This window comes from Lampris incognitus, chromosome 18, assembly GCF_029633865.1.
Source record: "Lampris incognitus isolate fLamInc1 chromosome 18, fLamInc1.hap2, whole genome shotgun sequence".
Lineage (NCBI taxonomy): Eukaryota > Metazoa > Chordata > Actinopteri > Lampriformes > Lampridae > Lampris > Lampris incognitus.
In genome coordinates, this window is record NC_079228.1 from 30,236,316 (window position 1) to 30,258,469 (window position 22,154).

At 44.4% G+C, this 22,154-nt stretch overlaps 1 protein-coding gene across 2 annotated transcripts; it reads right to left on the reverse strand.

Annotated features, from left to right (window-relative positions):
* Window positions 1–847: 847 nt before the first annotated feature.
* Window positions 848–20,921, reverse strand: LOC130128253 (Na(+)/H(+) exchanger beta-like). Of its 2 annotated transcripts, XM_056297889.1 has the most exons (13): window positions 20,193–20,921; window positions 16,303–16,763; window positions 14,121–14,371; window positions 12,336–12,553; window positions 12,031–12,227; window positions 11,172–11,261; window positions 10,880–10,950; window positions 9,042–9,209; window positions 6,379–6,499; window positions 5,796–5,894; window positions 5,112–5,184; window positions 2,068–2,366; window positions 848–1,661 (listed from the first exon to the last, which is right to left on the reverse strand). In XM_056297889.1, exons 1-12 carry the CDS (start codon window positions 20,488–20,490, stop codon window positions 2,092–2,094), a joined length of 2,322 nt encoding a protein of 773 aa, XP_056153864.1. In that variant the 5' UTR covers window positions 20,491–20,921; the 3' UTR covers window positions 848–1,661; window positions 2,068–2,091. The 2 variants fall into 2 exon arrangements, with proteins under 2 accessions (XP_056153864.1, XP_056153863.1); XM_056297888.1 differs by having other exon boundaries at window positions 848–2,366.
* Window positions 20,922–22,154: the final 1,233 nt, after the last annotated feature.

The window sequence follows — 22,154 nt, forward strand, 5'->3', positions numbered from 1 at the left end:
TGCCTCAGTCCCCTCATACAAAAGGTGGTTGGCATGTCGGGGACCTCCAACTCCCTGTTATTTCAACTGAAATTTCTAGTGAGGACTATGGAGGGGATTAACTCCTTGCCAATCTTCAGTCACATGGACTGTGATGCCCTACAATATCAGGGAACAAAAAATCAGAAAATGATTTGATAATGTTTTGATACTGACTCTATTGAATGGGGGTTTATTGTTGTCCTGATGCAGATCTGTGATGGTCAGGAGTGTTTTTACTGTTCAGCAGGGTTTTTTTTTTGTCTGTTGCATGAGAAATTGTTTGCTGGGTGTGCCCTGCAGTTCCTCCTTAAGAATTTTTTTGGACGGGGGGGGGATTCCCTCCCCCCTTTACCTCCCCAATTGTATCCGGCCAATTACCCCACTCTTCCGAGCCGTCCCGGTCGCTGCTCCACCCCCTCTGCCAATCCAGGGAGGGCTGCAGACTACCACATGCCTCCTCCGATACATGTGGAGTCACCAGCCGCTTCTTTTCACCTGACAGTGAGGAGTTTCGCCAGGGGGACGTAGCGCGTGGGAGGATAACGCTATTCCTCCCAGCCCCCCCCCCCCGACCAGAGGAGGCGCTAGCGCAGTGACCAGGGCACACACCCACATCCGACTTCCCACCCGCAGACACGGCCAATTGTGTCCGACCAAGCCGGAGGTAACACGGGGATTCGAGCTGGCGATTCCCGGCCTCCTTAAGAATTTGATTAGTGTAAAAGTTTTTCATCCGTTAGGACGCAACTGAATCATTTCAATATCAAAATATAAGACCCACAAAATCACGACATGTTAACTGGCAAATATCAGACATTGACAATCTTTATTTCAAATACACAAATGGAAGCTTTTCATTGTTTTACAAATATTTATTTTCAGTTTCTACATTTCTTTTTTAAACATACAAAAATACTTTACTTGGCACACTAAGAGAAATAAATTTGAAGGCAAATATCTGGTTAGGGAAAGCTTATAGGCATGTGCATTACTGTTGGTAGGCATAACAGGAGCAATTCATTTTATTGTGCATTGGGATTAACACTTTATAACCTTCCTGAACCACCTCAAAGTGTTAATGGTGGTCAAATGCTGAACACTAAACACAAAAGCAACACAGAAAGACCAACTCCAAAAAGAGTTGCGTCTCTTCTTTATGAAGAAGCGACATAACCATTTCTGACGGGAGGTTATCTTGTGCAAGTTATTCACGTTACTGGCCGATGAAAAAAGTTTTAGCTTATTTCATTCAAGCGTTGTTTGTGGATTAAAGTGGCTAGCACTACTGAATGAAACCTCTCTTTCCCATAAGTTCTTTTTTTTTTTTTGCAAACAGACTTTTCTCTATAGCAGCCCCTGAGAAAAAACATTCTTCATGCAGAGATGTTGTAAATGAGAAATAAAATCGAGTGCAAACCTTGTTCACAAATCTGAGTCAAACAGCATTTCCAGCAAAAAAAAACAAACAAAAAAAACAAAAAAATACTCAGCCCGTTTTAATTTTCCGAGTCCCGGATGGGGTCGGGCTCACGGCATTTGGAGACCCACTGTGCTAGGAAAGTACACTAATTTGATTAGTGATGCTGTGCATCTAATGTTCTTGGTGTTGTATGCATGTGGGAGGGCACCCATCCGGCTCTCTGAGTAGGTTGATACGAATGCAGAGAATGATTTGTAAGTGCCATTCGGCTTGTGCACGTCTGCTCATTTAGACACATAATGAATGCTTATACGCAGCTCTCTTCATTTTGATGGAGGTCACATCACGACCTCTGTCAAAACTGACCGCCGTCAGTCAGGTTTTGCAAGGAACAAGTGACGCATGCTTTGGCTATATATTTCACGGTAAAAAAAGAAAACTAACCTGTGTATGCAAAACAGTGGCAAATCATTTACATCTTATATCACAAAAATATCAAAAACAATGTCACTTATATAAATTATAAATACAAAGCTTTTGTGTAATTTTCACTCAGGCCGCAGTACTTTTATTCACTGAATACGGCTGATTAAAAGAGGATCGTGAACAGAGGTGAACATACTGACCACTGTCCCCTTGGCTGTGCTTCATCATGACAGGAAGGAGCCATCCTCCTCATCATCCTTATTGGGACCAGGGTCGCTAAGGCATCGTAGAAACTTCAGTTGGTCTTGCTCTTCCTGGTTGTCTTCTGCCTTAGCCGTCGCTTTTGTGTCCGCTTTGGCACCGCCTTGGCTCTTCTGACCTGGCCTCTGGGAGGATTCATCCAATACGTTGATGGATTCTGAGGGGTCGAGAATTGACCGGACCCCATGGACACCGGGCACCTTGCGGACATCATCGCTGGAGCCGTACACCTGGTGGTCTGGAAGACAGGTAGGATGCAGAGGTAAATTACTGTGTAGCTGTACAGTGTTTGTATTTGACTTTTTTTGTGGACCCCCCCACCTTTCTCCCCAATTGTATCCGGCCAATTACCCCACTCTTCCGAGCCATCCCAGTCGCTGCTCCACCCCCTCTGCCAATCCGGGGAGGGCTGCAGACTACCATATGCCTCCTCCGATACATGTGGAGTCGCCAGCCGCTTCTTTTCACCTGACAGTGAGGAGTTTCGCCAGGGGAACGTAGCGCATGGGAGGATCACACTATTCCCCCCAGTTCCCCCTCCCCGCTGAACAGGTGCCCCGACCAACCAGAGGAGGCACTAGTGTAGCAACCAGGACACATACCCACATCTGGCTTCCCAACCTCAGACACGACCTATTGTGTCTGTAGAGATGCCCAACCAAGCCGGAGGTAACACGGGGATTTGAACCAGCGATCCCTGTGTTATCAGAGAACAGAATAGACAACCACGACACCCGGATGCCCCCCTTTTGGCACTTCATCTATTGTTCTCATCTTGTAATCTTTTGTTTGCTGTTGCAAACCTCAATTTCCTTTAACGAGATAAATCCTATTCAGATGGTAAAGTCCCTTTTCGGCTGTCAACGATTGCTCTCAGGGGAAGCTCAAAGAGTCAAGGCAATGCCCACTCTTTGGCCTCGCATATTCTACTTATGCTGCATCACCAAGTTCACTTTAGCGCTATTGCAGCACTCACCCCTAAGGCATCTGGCTCCGTTTCTACACAAGGACTTCACAGCCTTTTTGGGTACATTGGATGCAATTGACATTTGAGCACACAGTTCAACACGGTTATGCAACAGATGACACTGCATCAACAAACACCCGCTGCTCTAGATGAGTATCGTGATTAAACATTCGACACAAGCGTGAATGTTATTTATAGATTGTGTGAAAGGTCTGGAATAGAAATCTAAAGTGAGTCCTTCTGAACACATCTGGATCCATTAGATTTTTTTAGTCAGTGGACAAATTAGTTGGACTTTAGGATCTTTTTTGACAATCATTCTGTCCTTAAAATGTGTTAAATATGGCAAGTATAGATGACAAACAGGGAAGCTATTATGTGTTTAAGCAATTTAGCATATAATTAAAACAACATTAAGCGACAGCCGTGATGCAGTAGTTGGGCCACCTTTCTCTGCGAAATCTGTCTTTCCTCAACAAGCTGCATCTGACTGAGACTGTGATGTGGCTCATCAGAGAGATATTTTTCTCTGCTCAGATACATAAAAAGGTTTTTACCCCTCTTAATACTGTTAACACAAAAACAGTAGGTTGGAAGACAACAGAGGAGGGCAAAAACAGTGACGTTAATTTATGCTAAGCTAGGTAGCGCTAACAATGTTCCTTTTTTTATTGTAACTTCAAATTACACCAAAATGAATCTAAAAGTTTAAGAAATGCATATATTCAGTATAACTGAGAGAAAAATAAGTGAAAAAAATTGCTGGACGTGGGAAGGAACAAATCTTTTTTACAACCCTATGCAATTTTGTGCAGTTAAAATGGTGAAGGATCCCATATTGGCCATCAAAATGGTGCACCAGTGTACGTCTACAACTCAATCTTTTTTTTTTAACCCCCCACCCCCCCCAATTGTATCTGGCCAATTACCCCACTCTTCCGAGTTGTCCCTGTCGCTGCTCCACCCCCTCTGCCGATCCAGGGAGGGCTGCAGACAACCACACGCCTCCTCCAATACATGAGTCACCAGCTGCTTCTTTTCACCCGACAGTGAGGAGTTTTTCCAGGGGGATGTAGCGCGTGGGAGGATCACACTATACCCCCCAGGTCCCCCTTTCCCTCAAACAGGCGTCCTGACCGACCAGAGGAAGCGCTAGTGCAGCGACCAGGACACATACCCATATCCGGCTTCTCACCTGCAGACATGGCCAACTGTGTCTGTAGGGACACCCGACCATGCCGGAGGTAACACGGGGATTTGAACCGGCAATCCCCATGTTGGCAGGCACCAGAATAGACCACCACGCCACCCAGATGCCCTAAAACTCATCTTAACGTTCTTCAGCATAAAAGACCAGAATAAAATGATGGTTGATTTTAAAGGATTTAAAAGAAAGCTGGAAAGTTCGTGAATTTGAATAGAATAAAATCTATAGAGTCTCCAAAAATAAAACAGGAAATCCTTGAAATAGGCTTTCATTTAAAGCAAAACAAAGCTCAAAGTCTTAATTACATTTGATGTTATCATACTGCTGTCAAATAATTTAATCCAGGGACTGCTTCGATTATAATCTGACATTGTTCCCTGAACCTGTTTAACAAGAAAATGTGGTCAAGGAGGTCCGTCTGATATTATTGTTAAGCTATCCTGGGATCCAAGTGGTAAAATGTGATTACAAACCTCATGTATAAGGGTCTTCCAACTGAACCAGTCTCCTTGACTTTATTTACAGACTGAAGGGATTTGCTGAATTGGAGGCAATTTTTACTCAGTAACATTTATGTGCTTTTTAAACAAGGAATGACAATACGCGATGACTAAACATGGATTTTTTGTGTATAATGAGGCCATAATAATTTGTCTACCTACATAAAAACAGAAATATATTTTGTGCTATGTTTGATATTACGGTATTATAAATTTTTTTGTAAAGGCTTATCGAGGCATCATCTCAGAGTCACTGTCTTCAAAGACATTCTAATGGAACAAAATTTCCGCATCATGCTTTTGACTAACCTGATTCAAAGCGGACTCTCCTCACTGGGGGCGTTTCCTGGCGGTTAGCTGGAACTGTGAGGTAATGACTCATCTGTCGGTACGAACACAAGACAATGTCAGTGTATACCAAACTGGTTTAGTAGCATGAATTCATGCAAAAGTTGAAATCATACCAACAAAATGATTTGCAACTGTTTTGAACACACATTTCACACAAAGCACACAGCACAGATCTATGAGGAATTATAAAACATTATCTTTAAAAATTAAAATACATTTACATTTTAGGCTTTAGGCTGATGATTCATATCTGAAGTGACTTACAATGACAGCAACCAATTCATCTTGAGTTCCTAGATTAAATTTTACCAACAGCCAAAAGTAAGTAAGTTCAAGGGTCAAGGTCAACGCACAAGGATTAATGTAGTCAAAATAGAAAGAATTACATTTTCTCATTTAGGAGATGCTTTTATCCAAAGCAGCTTGAAATGAAGCTCAGTCAATGAACTAAAACCCCCAAAACTCTGCTTTGGAATCTTAATTTATTAGTCTGGTGTTCCTCTCAAGCGAGCATATTTACCAACAGCACTGGTTCCATAAGATCATTCAGCAAATCTTGAAGATCGAAATTAAATTTCCATCCATTTTTAATAGCTCAAGGACTCACAAACATTAAGTATGTGGTCACTGTTGGACACTTACCCTCCTCTCCATCGCCACCCTCTGCTTTCTGAAGCGAATCTCACTCACATCTTCCTCAAATGGGTCGATAAATAGATCATGTCTGCTGTAGGAGCGCAACTGAAGACAGACCAGGAAAACCGAGATTAAGGATTTAAGTGTGACAAACTTTGACTACCAATAAATATATGAACACACACACACACACACACACACACACACACACACACACACACACACACACACACACACACACACACACACACACACACACACAGAATGGCAGGGTGAAGCTAAAAATACAGAACAAATCAAACAAGCGGGACACTGGAAGAGCAGAGCGTCTTTATATTACTCATCTAACTTTTCTGTATTGTTGATACCTTCACATATATTTATTTGTCTGTTGTGGTCTGGTGCTAGTTTTCTAGACTTTTCTATATTTTTCTGCCTCCACTTTACACAGATGCTCAAGTCACTACATTTGCAATGCCAATAGCCATTGAAAGGGGTGTTAGGAGTGACAGCAAATTGCACATAAAAAAGCAACTCATCACATTCATGCATAACTGTGACCAATTCATTTCAGTTGCATTTTTCCTACCCTTTGTCCGGTCTTCTGCAGGTTGGTCCTGAGGATCTTCCTGATCTCTTCTTCACGTCCCTTTGAGATCTTTGGTATCATACGTCCTCTGCGCTGGACCCTAGGCTGAGGGTGGATGTTTCTGTGGAAAAACATCACAATAGCATTAACAAAATACATTATTGTATTACTCATCTCATCATCAGCCACTTCTCCGGAGTCGGGTCGCAGTGGCAGCAAGCTAAGTAGGGCACTCCAGACGTCCCTCTCCCCAGCAACATTTTCCAGCTCCTCCTGGGGGATCCCAAGGCATTCCCAGGACAGATTGGACATGTAGTCCCTCCAGCGAGTTCTGGGGCTACCCTGGGGTCTCCTCCCAGTTGGATGTGCCCAGAAAACCTCCAAAGGAAGGCACCCAGGAGGTATCTTAATCATATGCCCAAACCACCTCAACTGGCTCCTTTCGTCATGAAGGAGCAGTAGCTCTACTCCGAGCTTCCTCCAGATGTCCGAGCTCCTCACCCTATCTCTAAGGCTGAGCCCAGACACCCTACAGAGGAAACTCATTTCAGCCGCTTGTATCCACGATCTCACGCTTTCGGTCACTACCCAAAACTTGACTGGTAAATTGAGAGCTTTGCCTTCCGGCTCAGCTCCCTCATCACCACAAGGGTCTGGTACAATGTCCGCATTACTGCTGATGCTGCACCAATCTACCTGTCAATCTCCCGCTCCATCCTACCCTCACTCATGAACAAGACCCTGAGATACTTGAACTCCTTCACTTGAGGCAACAACTCATCCCCAAACCAGAGACAGCAAGCCACCATTTTCTGGTAGAGAACCATGGCCTCAAACTTGGGAGGTGCCGACTCTCATCCTGGCCATTACACACTCAGCTGCAAACCGCTCCAGTGCGTGCTGGAGGTCATATTCTGATGAAACCAACAAAACCACATCATCTGCAAAGAGCAGAGATGCAATTCTGAGGTTCTCCCAATGGACACACTCCTCACCTTGGCTGCGCCTTGAGATCCTGTCCATGAAGATCACAAACAGAATGGAGACAAGGGACAACCTTGGTGGAGTTTGACACCCACCAAAAACGTGTTTGACTTTGTGCAGAGAATATGAACACAGCTCTCACTTTGGTTATACAAGGACCAGATGGCTTGTAGCAACTGTCCCGGTACCCCATACTCTCACAGTACCCCCCTAAGAGTGCCCTGGGGTACATGGTCATAAGCCTTCTTCAAGTCCACAAAACACATTTAGACTGGCTGGTCAAACTCCCATGCCTCTCTCAGAACTTCTGCAAGGGTAAAAAGTTGGTCCGTTGTTCCACGGCCAGGATGGGATCTGCATTGTTCCTCCTGGATCCGAGGTTCAACAATCAGTTGGAGCCTCCTTTCCAGCACCCTAGAGTAGCCTTTCCCAGGGAGGCTGAGTAGTGTGATGCCCCGATAGTTGGGAGCACACACTCTGGGCCCCTTTTGTATTACAACAACAATATACAATTGTTGTTAGTAGTTTAGTTTCCCCAATAGAATTCACATATACAGAAAGGAATTCGAGTAGATGCTCATATTAAAAGACACAAGGGATATAATGCAACTTTCTAAAAGTTGCAGGATATTGACTATGTGACCCTGCACTCACACCAGAAGTGTCATAAGCAGAAGCAAAAGCAGCCGACAGTCATTCATTTCTTATGAGAGCTGGTGATGAGGAGCTGTGCTAGCAGCAAGCAGTGTGATGCTAGCACTAAGAGCACCGATTTGAAGTTTAGCTGAATTTACCATTATGAAAATCACCAATGACATGCTTAAGCAGCAACCAACTGCTGACAGGGATTTTTTTCTAACAAGCACCTCTACTGCAAATGTGATTTGATAGGCTATTGGACACAACCTGCAGCACAGCTTGGATGACCCACCCCTGTGGCAACGACTGCTTACGTTTATCGTCTTTCATTGGTGTTGTATTAAGATGAATTCAGATATTGTCCTATTATGATGCACAATTTTGCAGTCTAAATCGATGATAACGAGAATCTATTATCTAAGATTTCTCACAAAATGAGGTCTGAAATATTTGAAGGAGGTATGAAACGTGTAGTCTGTGCATATGTAAGTAGATATTGTGATATATATTGATGTTTTGCAAAATTCCCTCATTATCATGACGATAATATTTTCTGTATCGACCAGCACGATTCAGACCAAAGTAAGACTACTATTACTACTACTTTTGGCTGCTCCCGTTAGGGGTTGCCACAGCCTCTTCCTGTCCTCTGCATCTTCCTCTGTCCCACCTGCCACCTGCATGTCTTCTCTCACCACATCCATAAACCTCCTCTTTGGCCTTCCTTTTTTCCTCTTCCCTGCCAGCTCCATATTCAGCATCAGATTCAGACCAAAGTAAAACCTCATATTCAGACCAAAGTAAAACGCAATTAAAAAAAACAACAAAAACAATAACAACATCAAAACAAACAAACAAAATGAAGACGTGCACTGCTGTTTATAAGCAAATGAAAACAAACAGCAATGAAAAACAAACTTTCTGACACCCATCTGATCATCCTTTGAAGGAAACCCAAACCATTAGGCACCCACTAAAGGCTAAAAATCGTCATTTAAGAGTACCTGTGAGAGCCAATTCAAAGCACGTGTGTTACTTACTGCATGGCAGCAGCAACAGCAGGCAGCTTGGTGGCACTCCCGCTCTCCACAAGCATGATGGCCTGCTTCATCTCCATCTTGTTGTAGAAGGAGATGAGCTGGGGCTCTGTGGAGCGCTCCCCCGCGATCAGCAACTTCTTCACATAGGCCTTGTTGAAGCGGTTGAGTCTGGTGAAAAGAGAAAGAAGAAAACAGCATTTGAAATTGATTATTTTGCCTTTTCTAAGACACTTTTGTTTTAACCCATAACTGTCTCATAAAACCTGTAGCTCACAGATCAAATTCCTTTAACAGCCATTGTGTCAATCAAATTATGTCACTGTTGTCAGTCAGTCTGGATTTTAGTCCAAAATGTCAAATCTTCCACACACTTTGTCCTACAGGCGGATGATGAAACCTGTTGCTGTAAAAATTAGGTTTCTTATTCCACTTGTCCAGTTAGATGGTTTGAAGAAGAGGTCAGTGGTTCAACTTCTGTTTGACATTCATCTATTCTGTCTCTCCTTTATTTCCGGGATTGACCCCCCACATCTAATTTTTTTTAATTAACTGTTAATTCTCATTTACCTGACGCTTATTTCCAAAGTAACTTACACAAAACACATACACTCCAATATTCTCATTAGCCCTATTATTTTCTTTGATTTTTTTATTTTTTATTTTGAGATACTTTACTGAGCCCGGCAGGGGAATTACACTCTGTATTTAACCCATCCTACCTGTGTAGCTAGGAGCAGTGGGCAGCTGCCGTGCAGCACCCGGGGACCAACTCCAGTTTGTCTTGCCATGCCTCGGTCAAGGGCACAGACAGGAGTATTAACCCTAACATGCATGTCTTTTTTGATGGTGGGGGAAACCGGACCACCCGGAGGAAACCCACCGCAGACACGGGGAGAACATGCAGACTTCACACAGAGGACGACCTGGGATGACCCCCAAGGTTGGACAACCCCGGGGTTTGAACGCAGGACCTTCTTGCTGTGAGGCAACATCACTAACCACTGTGCCACCGTGCTGCTAAAATTAAGATGATATTCTGAATTAGCCATAACTAAGAGGGTCTTAGCTAGAATAAACATATTTCCATTAGTTAAAAGGTGACTCAGGCATGTAAACACCAGAATTGAACTATTTCTCTGAAATACCATGTTTATCACACTTGACAGTTGTCACTATTTGGTAAATCAGCTGAACAGACAGCTCTTATCTTGTGTTGGTGATGCTATCATTCACATAGAATGTGAGGGGAGGGGGGATTCTTGGTATCTTTGGGACAAGCCTGAAACTGTCATTATTTTACGTTTCGACAAATACGTGTTGCTGTCACAGAAATCCTGGCCATGGCTTCAAAAATATAAGATAAACTTGTACAATGGGGCAGGCAAACGGCATCCCTCTCCAGCCAAGTATTAGCTATTAAAACATGGCTGCACGGTGGCACAGTGGTTAGCACTGTCGCCTCACAGCAAGAAGGTCTTGGGTTCAAACCCTGGGGTTGTCCAACCTTGGGGGTCATCCCAGGTTGTCCTCTGTGTGGAGTTTGCGTGTTCTCCCTGTGTCTGCGGTGGGTTTTCTCTGGGTGATCTGGTTTCCTCCCACCATCAAAAAGACATACATGTTAGGGTTAATACTCCTGCCTGTTCCCCTGAGCAAGGCATGGCAAGACGAACTGGAGTTGGTCCCCGGGCGCTGCACTAGCGGCTGCCCACTGCTCCTAGCGACACAACTAGGATGGGTTAAATGCAGAAAAAGAATTGCCTCACGGGGCTTTAATAAAAGTAGTAAATAAAGTAAATGATGTAAAAAAACAAAACAGGTATATTGGAAAAAAGACATACTTGTCTTTCCAGTGATGGTGTCCATAATGACCACATATGCCTTCAATTCCAGTCAGGAGAAGGTCCAGGAACTAAAGTAACAGCAAGTTTATATGAGTTGATATTTTATGCAATCTTTTAATATATCAAACAAAAAGGCAAAACAAATTTTTTTTCCAATTATTGTGCCAGCAAATAAAATCTCTCCATACATTTGTGGAAAAAATAAAATCATAAAATAAGTGAAAACATAAAGAAAGAAAATGTAAAGCAGTTCATCAATCAGGAAACGTTTTCTATTCAGTCCCCTCACCTGCGTGTGGATCTCCTCATTAATTGAACGCTTGCTCTCCTTCTTCTTCTTGACCTCCAGAAGGTCGACCAGAGGTCGGATTGTCATCCCCTGAGAACAAAACCACTCAAATTAGCAATGGTGAATAGATCTTGGTCAGGACTTGTCATCGTGCAAATACCAATGAAAATTCACACACGTTTTCTCTCTGACACAAAATACACAAAAAAGCATACACACACTAAACTTGGGTCCCTCCCCTTTTTCTCCCCAATTGTATCCAACCGATTACCCCACTCTTCCAAGCCATCCTGGTCACTGCTGCACCCCCTCTGCCGATCCGGGGAGGGCTGCAGACTACCACATGCCTCCTCCGATACATGTGGAGTCGCCAGCTGCTTCTTTTCAGCTGACAGTGAGGAGTTTCACCAGGGGGACATAACGCGTGGGAGGATCACGCTAGTCCCCCCAGTTCCCCCTCCCCCTTGAACAGGTGCCCTGATTGACCAGGGGAGGCACTAGTGCAGTGACCAGGACACATACCCACATCCGGCTTCCCACCCTCAGACACGGCCAATTGTGTCTGTACGGACACCTGACGAAGCCAGAGGTAACACGGGGATTCGAACCGGTGATCCCCGTGTTGGTAGGCAACAGAATAGACTGCCACGTCCCATCACCCATACGGCCCCCAGAGAACTATCTTAAAGTCAATTTAGTATTTTTTGTCAACTACAATTAATTGTTTTGACACATTTGACTCCACAGTTGTGGTGCTCTGTGATGTCAAATTAAATTATTTTGAGTACTAGGCAAACCGGTTCTACATCACACAGGTGCAATACCAGGGATGAAACTCATACCAAGAGACCACTCTCACCTGTACAAAGACAGTGAAGAAGATGACTGTGATGATGGCAGTGAGGAACATGTCCTTCATTTTGTGATCGGTCAGTAAAAACCCCAAGGAGAAAGCTATTGCACCTCGCAGGCCACCATAGGCCACAATGAACTGGTCCTTTTTGGTCAGCTTTACAATGCGGAATTTGTTTATGATGTAGGTGAGGCCAACCACCCCTAAAATATATATAAAATATGAACACATACATTAACAACAATAACGATAATACTGACAATAAAAATAGTAAAAATTATCCTTTATATTTTACTCATAATTGCACCTACCTAACACTCGTGACACGAGGCAGAGGATGACGGTCAACACCACAAAGGTCCAGTTCCAGGCGTGGGGACCGGCCATCGTGGACACACCCAGGAAGATGAAGATGAGTGTCTCGCTCACGCTGCTCCACATCTTCAGGAAGTACTTGATGGTGGTATAGGATTTGTGGGATATGTTGGCCTCCACGTATGGCCTCATCATCACCCCACAGGCAATTAACCTATTTTGGGAAGAGAGAGAGTTGGCAGCGTAAATTAGGCACTGCAAACCAGAGTCAAACTGTTTTCAAATAACCAACACCTGTTATGAAGTGAGTGTAAGGGCTAATGCATATTTCATACAAAGGGGTGTTAGTGGAAAGCATCTGAAAGCTCCTTTCTAATGTGTGAATTGGGGAGGTCTACATCCAAAAAATGGTTTTTTTCCCCCCTTTTCTCCCAAATTGTATCTGACCAATTACCTGACTCTTCTGAGCCATCCCGGTCACTGCTCCACCCCCTCTGCCGATCCCAGGAGGGCTGCAGACTACCACATGCCTCCTTCGATACATGTGGAGTCGCCAGCCGCTTCTTTTCACCTGACAGTGAGGGAGTTTCGCCAGGGAGATGTAGCGCGTGGGAGGATCACGCTATTCCCCCCAATTCCCCCTCCCCCCCGAACAGGTGCCTTGACCTACCAGGGGAGGCGCTAGTGCAGCAACTAGGACACATACTCACATCTGGCTTCCCACCTGCAGACACAGCCAACTGTGTCTGTAGGGACGCCCGACCAAGCCAGAGGCAACATGGGGATTCGAACCGGCAATCCCTGTGTTGGTAGGCAATGAAATAGACCGCTACGCTACCCGGACGCCTTGTCCAAAATGGTTTTTAACTTTCTGAAACTGACATTCTCAAGTCTATGCCCACTCCCCGCAGTGATCGGCCAGGTGTGCTCAAGTGTGAAAACGGGCAGGGTTTAAAAGTGGTCTACAAATACCAATACTGTTCATTCTTTACACAACTACTTCTGCTGAAGGTGTTGACCATTCACTGCGAACAGCCTCGAGGAAAAACTCAAGATTGTTCATCTTGATCTACATTTGTTTCACTCTTTGGCTCATGATCACAAAGACTTCCTGTTTATAATCCCACCTTTCTCTATGACGGACAGATTCTCAACCCACCTTCGACTTTTACTCATTCGGAAAATGTATGAACTACTTTGCTGCCCGACGTTATCAAAAGATCAGAATCAGAATCATGTTTATTGGCCATGTATTCTGCACACACATGGAATTTGACTCATTTTGTGGCTCTCTCAATGTACTTAACATAGAATAACAACACGACAACACAACAATCTTCAGATATATACACAAGGACTGACTACATACAAGTGAAATTAGAGGTGATAAAGTGCAATGGTGCAGAGAATATATCAGAGATGCAGATGAGTCCAACAAACTTGTTTGTTTGAAGCATGTAGAACATTTAAGGGATAAGCTGTATTTAACCCAACCAGGACAACTTAGTAAGTGACAGGTGAGTTGTCAATCACAGAAAAGCCAACAGAAATACATCAAATTGCATCATATTTCCCAGCACCAATTGAAACCAGGGATTCCTGTATTGGGATCCATGGACCACTAGGTTGTCTGTGTGAAGGTTCCAGGGGGTGCTGGAGAAAATGACAAAAGTAACTCCCAAACCGCATCCCACGCCTGTCGCCACCCAAAATCAAATGCTCAACTCCATCTCACGGATGTGCCATCTTAAACAGACTTAGGGCCAATGAGCTGTACTCACGACATGATGCCCGAGAGATGGAAGACCTCTGCAGAGAGATAAGCCATGTAGCTGTAGAGGAAAACGAAGAGGGGCTCGATGACACGGGTGTGCGAGGTGAAGCGGGAGGTGAAGGCGCCCAGGAGGCCGTAGATGGCTCCAACCAAGATGCCGCCCAGGGAGACCACGAAGAAACACACCACGCCCAGGAAGGCGTCGCCCACAGTGACCGAGCCAGCGTGGGTGAACTCCTCAAACAGGTGGTACAGAACCTGTCCAGAGGAAGAGGGGTTTAGAAAAAAAACAAAATCACAATGTGTTGTTTTATTTAATTTACCATATGTAGTATGAAAAACTACGTACAAAGAATTGTCAGGGATATTGTCAGGGCACCATGGTCCTGACCTTCGCACCCCTTTCTAAAGGCTATACGTGTAATGTTCGTAATCTGAGAATTTGAGGTTATTTTACTGTTGAATTCACTGTAAATATCCCTGAATAAATATGTCAGCTCAATGAAGAGCTGAATGGTAATTTTCTTGAGTAACCAAGCAGATTACTGTTGGTTTTAAACCTATACTGCCATATTTTTCTAAATAGCATAAGCAACACTCTTTGTATTAAAAAAAAAATCTCTTAAAATACATTTTTAAATCATTATCATCACCATCGAAATCCAGTATTAAATCACTATTGTTCTGGTCATCTATTAAGAGGTCCCTAATTGAGATGTAAGCAACAATGAATTCAGAAACAATCCTCTAGTCAGGATCCAAATATCGGCAAAGCCAGATTGCATTCATTTCCTTCTTTTCTGGCACAATACCCCCACTATCAGAGCCAGTAAAGATGCATTTTTTCGCTTTATTTTCCGTTTAAACACCATTTATCTCTGAGTGGGCGGCTGAAGCTCAAAGGAAGGAGCACACCGAATGAAAATTCATTCTGGCTTGCTTTGTAGGAAGACTGACTGCCAGGAAGGAAGGGCTGAATACACAATGAAGCAAAACAGAAGCCAAGAAAGAGGAAGAAAAAAACCAAAACAAGCTATAAACAAATAGCAACATCTAAATTAGTGGGATAAATGTCAGCTAAGTGAAAGACACGTTCCCCATTAGCAAGTAAGGGCCACCAATCAAATATTTGAATCCTACCCGCAACCTGCCCTCTTCCTGTGCCGACATTTAAAGCCTCGTGTTTCATAATGGTTTCTGAATGACCAAACTCAGTAAGCAGTGTTGCAAGGTAATACTGATGCAAATCCTATGAAGTGGACAGGAATGTTGGGACAAGACTCTTCCAACCTCCTTGATAGTTTTATGTTACTTTAATCAGGGAGCTTTAGTTTTCATGTCTTTGTAGTTATGATTTATTTGACACAGTTTCTCGACAGCCTTTCAAACAATTGCCCTTGACCTCGGGTTTTCAGTCCCAGTCATGAAGTGATTCTTGTTCCACTGAACATCCATCCATTATCCAAACTGCTTATCCTGCTCTCAGGGTCGCAGGATGCTGGAGCATATCCCAGCAGTCACTGGGTGGCAGGCAGGGAGACACCCTGGACAGGCTGCCAGACCATCACAGGGCCCACACACACACACACACACACACACACACACACACACACACACACACACACACACACACACACACACACACACACACACACACACACACACACACACACACCTAGGGACAATGTAGTATGGCTAATTCACCTGACCTACATGTCTTTGGACTGTGGGAGGAAACGGAGCATCCGGAGGAAACCCACGCAGACATGGGGAGAACATGCAAACTCCACACAGAGGACGACCCCGGGGCTTGAACCCAGGACCTTCTTGCTGTGAGAAGACCACACTAACCACTGCGCCGCCCATGGGGAGAACATGCAAACTCCACATAGAGGGTGACCTGGGATGACCCCCAAGGTTGGACTACCCCGAGGCTCAAACCCAGGACCTTCTTGCTGTGAGGCGACCGCGCTAACCACTGCGCTACCATACTTTCCCCCACTGAATATGCCACTGTTTTTTTTTGTAGCTCCATCACGAACAGGTGTGAAGAAACAACATACAAAAAAAAAACCAAAACAAAAAAACCCCCCTCAGCATCAGACACATCCCTGCTCAAATGTGTTTCTGCCACAAAACTCCTTCGTTAAGTCAAGATAAAACCAAATGTGCATTGTCTGGTCACTCACCACAGTGACAGCGTCATTGAGGAGAGACTCTCCAAACACCAGGATGTGAAGAAGCTCGTTGATATGGATCTCCTCGAACACGGCTAGGACGGCAACAGGATCCACAGCCGAGATGATGGAGCCGAACAGCAGACAGGACAGCAGGTCCACGCTGGCCAGCTCAGCTCCACTAACCTGACACACTGCATACATCATGCCCCCCATGAAGAAGCTGTTCCACAGGGTGCCCACCACAGCAAACACCAGGATGGTGCCCATGTTCTCTGTGAAGGGCCGGATGGGTAGGAAGTAGCCGGCATCGAGGATGATGGGCGGCAGCAGGTAGAAGAAGAAGAGCTTGGAGTCGAGCACGGGAGCCTTCTCACCGACGGCCTTGATGAGCCCACCAATAAGCAGGCCCACGGCGATCAGCAGACAGCTCTCTGGGACAACGCTGGACACCCGGGGAATAATGTGAAAACCTAAACATGGGAAAGGAGCAAACAAGAGAAAATTTGTTTTTTTTTTTCAGTTATAAAAGAAGTGCGAAATCCAACAAAAGTAAAAACAGGTCGATTAAAATGTCTGAAAGGCAGCACATTTATCATTTATCAAATCTTGGATTATTTATCACATTGTCCGAGATTTGATCTCAGCTCTTCTGTATGCAGTTTGCATATTCTCCTCATATTTGTGTGTTTATCCTCTGTATACTCCAGTTTCCTCCCACAGTCCAAAGACTTGCATGCTAGGTATATTAGAGACTCTAAATTGTCTATCGGTTTGAATGGTTGGTGTTTGTGCGGACTGGCAACCTATCCAGAGTGTTGCCCTACTTTCTGTCTAACGCTTGCTGGAACAGGTGTTATTATTGCAATAGGGATAAGAATTGGATTAAGTGGGGACATAAAACTGAGTAAATAAATTAACCACGTCCAAAGGGGAAATTACTTCAAATCAAGAAGAACAACATTAGTTCAGAAATACGTCTGTGTTGTGTTGGCGCAGGGACATATCTGCAGGTAACGTTTTAAGATTCAGCACATAGGCACACAGGATGCAGCGACAATAGGCTCTCATACTGAGTGCAAAGTGAAAGCGCAAAACCTGTGGTACTCAACCATCTGTCGCAGTGGACACATGGGTGAATGTATTGTTTCATTAACCCAACACTATAGCAGCTGATTTCCCTGATTATCACATCTTCAATCAGACAGGAGAGGAAAAATTAGTGAAATTAGCTGGTTTAGTGCTCGACTGGAAAGGGTACCTCACAGGGTACCGATGGAAAGTATAAAATCTGCTGTGGCGACCCCTGAGAAACCGAGAACAAGCTGAAAAGAAGAAGAGCGCTCAATTGGAAAGCAAACCTACAAATGTCTAGGCCAACTTACCCTTCACAAGTCTACGCACAGACAGTTTATCATTATGGGCGATAGAAAGGTCATTTGCAGGCAAAACAAAATTTTTATCTCAATAATTTGCAGTCTTCACAGCAGCTTTCTCCACAATGCTAATAATTCCTGACTACTATATCCACTATATCCATCTATGCATGGGGCTGGGCGTGAGAATGCAGTAGAGTATGGGAGTGGCGAAAGACTGCTTAAATAAAAGTAATGTCTGTCTGGCAAAACAGATTCATAACCTCCTTGTGCCATTATTTCACATTAACTTAGCCTTTATTTGATAAATTATTTTTCACATGGCCTTGACCTCAAAACTTGGCAACCCTGTTGAAATTAAAAATCAAACATGTCTGTGAATGTTCTCATTCATCCAGGTCATGGTTATCCAGAGGAATTGAATCGAGTGCAACTGGACTTGGTATATATCCGTGAAGATGTTTCGCCTCTCATCCAAGAGGCTTCATCAGTTTGTGCCTTTCTGACTAGACATAGATTAGCTTTGTCTAGTCAGAAAGGCACGTATTCCTTGGAGGATATGTTGCGAGGGAGATATGGAGGATATGATGCAATAGGCTTGTGTTATAGGCTTGTGTTCTATTATAACAGGTGTCTGAAATTCAGATTTGACCAGAAATGTAAAGCGCTTTGAGTGGCTGTTGCAGCTAGAAAAGTGCTACATAAAATGCAACTTGATTGATTAATTGAATGGAAAGAAGAACTGGAGTTGGTCCCCGGGTGCTGCAGCTGCCCACTGCTCCTATACAATAGGATGGGTTAAATGCAGAGAACAAATTTCATTGTAACCTGTACAATGACAAGATAAAGTGGTTTTCTTCTTAAAGACTAGTTGGATGAGGGTTTTTATCAAGTGTGCTTCATAGCAATTGAAAACTTGCTGATAGTCATGGTAGCACTTTTACTTTTATATAATTAGGTAATGAGTGCAATTAATTGAGGACCAGTTTGTAAAATTCCTCTCTGACAGGTCATGCCTTGGCATTTAGTCTCCGTGACACTCGGTTGGGGTCTGAGGTATTGGTATGAATGTTTCCATGATTTTTTTTATTTTTTATCAAACCGTGTTGTATTCAACCACCCTCTCGCCCTCCTCTCCACTCATGTGCTTACAACATAGAAGTCTTTGTTATCAAGCCATGCACTAGGACAGGAAGTCGGACCAGCCCTGAGAAAGAGCTGCTGCAGAAATAGATAAGCAGTGAGACACTACACTCATCTAACTTAGCCAATGAGAGATCACAAGACTAATTTCAAGAACCAATCACCATTATCTCCTTCTGTTGGCCGAAAAAAAAACTGCCATCAGGGAGGACAGTAGATCCCTATGGCAGCCTATATGGAGGGTATTGTACAAATCACATATTGCTGAGTGGCCGAGCGGCTGGATAGTGTCCTGAAAACAACTGATGACAAGTTCTGCCCCCACAACACAACAGGAAGATACTCTACTTGACCTAGTGCTGGCCGATGTGAAAAATAATTATCATGATAAGGAAATATTACACAAAATATACTGCGATATCTGCTTGCTTACATATGCAAAAATACCATGTTTAAGAATCCATCTGAGGTTCATCACATTGAACTGCTTGGTAATCAAAAGAAACATGCATATCAGGGTTAATACTCCTGTCTGTGCTCTGACCAAGGCATTGGGAAAAGAACTGGAGTTGGTCCCCGGGCACAGCATGTAGGCAGCAGCCCACCGCTCCTAGCTACACAGAGCACTGCTAGGATGGGTTAATTTGCAGTAAATGAAGTTCTCCAAGGGGATTAATAAAGGAACCTTAATTTAATTTAATATAAAGTATAATATCAAACCAAACTTGTTGATATCATACGACGACTTGTTACTCATGGCTTTTGGTATTGAATTTTAGTCTTGAGTGACTCAGATACAAATATTCTATTCTAGTCTGGTTTTAGTCCAATATCCGATACCAGTATCGTTGCATCCCTATCCAAAACACTACAGCAGGACACTCTACCTCGACCAAAGTAGTTTGGTTATGGCGTTAAAATATCTGATGTGTGAATGGGAGGGTGAATCAGACAGGCGAAGGTCAAGCAGGAAGTGAATTTGGGATGAATCCTATCAGTCTCCTCAGGACAACAGTTCACAGCCCCCTTGTGGAGTTATGCCTTGCTTAGTCCCATCCTCTGGATCAAATGACACATTAATTCTTCAATGTGCATCTATTTCTGGCAGATGGGCAGATGGTTGGAGCTGTGTGAGGAACTATGTACTTTACGTTGGCACAGACTTCATCATACATTCATTTTAAATGGCTATCAGTAACCCTTTATTGAAATAATACCAGCAGACTGCCTGCACTAGACTCACACCCTGTGACGCATATTGCCGTTGGTAGGGGACTAATTTATCAATTTGGACGCCTGGGGCATTTCTCTTTTAATTTTTTTACGTAAAAACGTCCAGATGGTCGTGCACATACACCAATGCAATTTAAACAGGACACTTACCAAGTTTCATCAGCAGAGCCAGGAGGATCCAAAGGGAGATCTCAAACGGCGTCCTGACGTGGTCGTAGTTAAAGGACAGGACAGGGAAAGCCTTTTTATGGTGATGGGTGACATTGGTTTGGTGAGCGGAGTCTTCGTTCGCACCGGTGTTCGCGTTTCCAGACGTCCCGTTGTTTGGCACATCGTGACTTGCCGAGACGTTGACAGAAGCAACGCAAACGAGCCACAACGCCAACAAACCGAGGCGTGAATGGAAACTTACTCGGCCGGGTGCAGACAGGCTAGTGAGCCCGGCCATTTCCAATATCACGATAGATGAATGACAGACAACTGAACAACACTAGTAAAACGATGTATCCTCCCTGTAATTAACTCCAGATCTGGTGGAGATAGTACGGGAAGTGAAAGCGCCGCGCCGCAGAGGAGCGCACACGTTTGCGCAAAGAGCCCCAAGACACGTTGAAATTACCCATCATTATCATTAATCGCGCACGTATCAACGATTTTTTTTTTAGCTTGCAGGACGTTTTCCCTCCGTAAATTACAACTTGCATGCCATATGCCGGCAGGGATGCCACCTCCCTGCCTGTGTGATGCCGAACAGCTACCGCCCGTCTATTGTCGTCAATTTAACGTTACCGTGAGAATTCACATCAAATCCACCCACAATTGCCTGGTCCATGGGAAACCACCGCACAGACTCATCTTCATTTATAGTCCTGTGTAGCTTGTCTTGGGTAAGAATCGGTGATAAGTGACATCTGCTGGCCCGGAGGACGGAAAGACCACGCCAAGTACCCCTGAATGCAGGCTGGAGGTTGGGGGCAGGGCTTAAAATGGGTGGAGCTACACATATCGCCCGCCCCCAGCCTGCCCAGCCCTCCTTCTTGTTGGAAGTATGGGCGGGGCTACACGTTAAGCGAACAAATATTCATCCGCTCACCCAGTTAGTTTCTCCCTTGTGTTTACCACATTTATTAATCCTAAAATTAACCCAGCCACTGAGGATGCACAAGCCAGTGCATTCTTAGTGCCGGTCCCAAGCCCGGAGTAATGGAGAGGGTTGCGTCAGGAAGGGCATCCGGCGTAAAATCTTTGCCAAGTAAAAGTTGCGGGTCATGAATCAGATGTCCATGCCGATCAGTCGAGGCCCAGGAGAGGGGGAAGGCATGTCCAGAGGCAGCAGGGAGGAGGTAGGGTAAGGGTGTCAAGGTGAGAGTCGGAAATTTGGCCCTATGTCTGGTAAAGGGAGAAAACTGGCTGATATGATGGAGAGAAGAAAAGCAGGTATACTGTGTGTGCAAGAGACCAGGTAGAAGGGGGGTAAGGCCAGGATTATCGGAGGTGGATTCAAACTCTTCTACCATGGTGCGAATGGGAGGAGAAATAGGGTAGGGGTAATTCTGAAGGAAGAGTATGTCAAGAGTGTGCTGGAGGTGAAGAGAGTGTCGACAGAGTGATGAGTATGAAGCTGGAAATCGAAGGTGTGTTGATGAATGTTATCAGCACATATGCCCCACATGTTGGGTGTGAGATGGAAGAGAAAGAAGAATTCTGGAGTGAGTTGGATGAAGTGGACAGTGTAACCAAGGATGAGAGAGTGGTGATAGGAGCGGACTTCAATGGGTATGTTGGTGAAGGGAACAGAGGTGATGAGGAGGTCATGGGTAGGTATGGTGTCAAGGAGAGAAATGTGGAAGGACAGATGGTGGTGGATTTTGCGAATAGGATGGAAATGGCTGTGGTGAATCAGGTTGGGTGAATACATATTTCAAGAGGGAGGAACACAGGGTGACGTATAAGAGTGAAGGAAAGTGCACACAGGTGGACTACATCTTATATCGGAGGCGTGATCTGAAAGGGATTGGAGACTCAAGGTGGTGACAGGGGAGAATGTAGCTAGGCAGCATCAGATGGTGGTCTGTAGGGTGACTTTGGAAACCAAGAAGAGGAAGCGAGTGA

Coding starts and splice junctions, on each gene's coding strand:
- LOC130128253 (XM_056297889.1), bottom strand. CDS start 20,490: ATGGCCGGGCTCACTAGCCTGTCTGCACCCGGCCGAGTAAGTTTCCAT. Junction 12,228..12,335: donor CCTCGTGTCACGAGTGTTAG/GTAGGTGCAATT, acceptor TATATATTTTAG/GGGTGGTTGGCCTCACCTAC. Junction 5,185..5,795: donor GGGTGGCGATGGAGAGGAGG/GTAAGTGTCCAA, acceptor TCGTACCGACAG/ATGAGTCATTACCTCACAGT.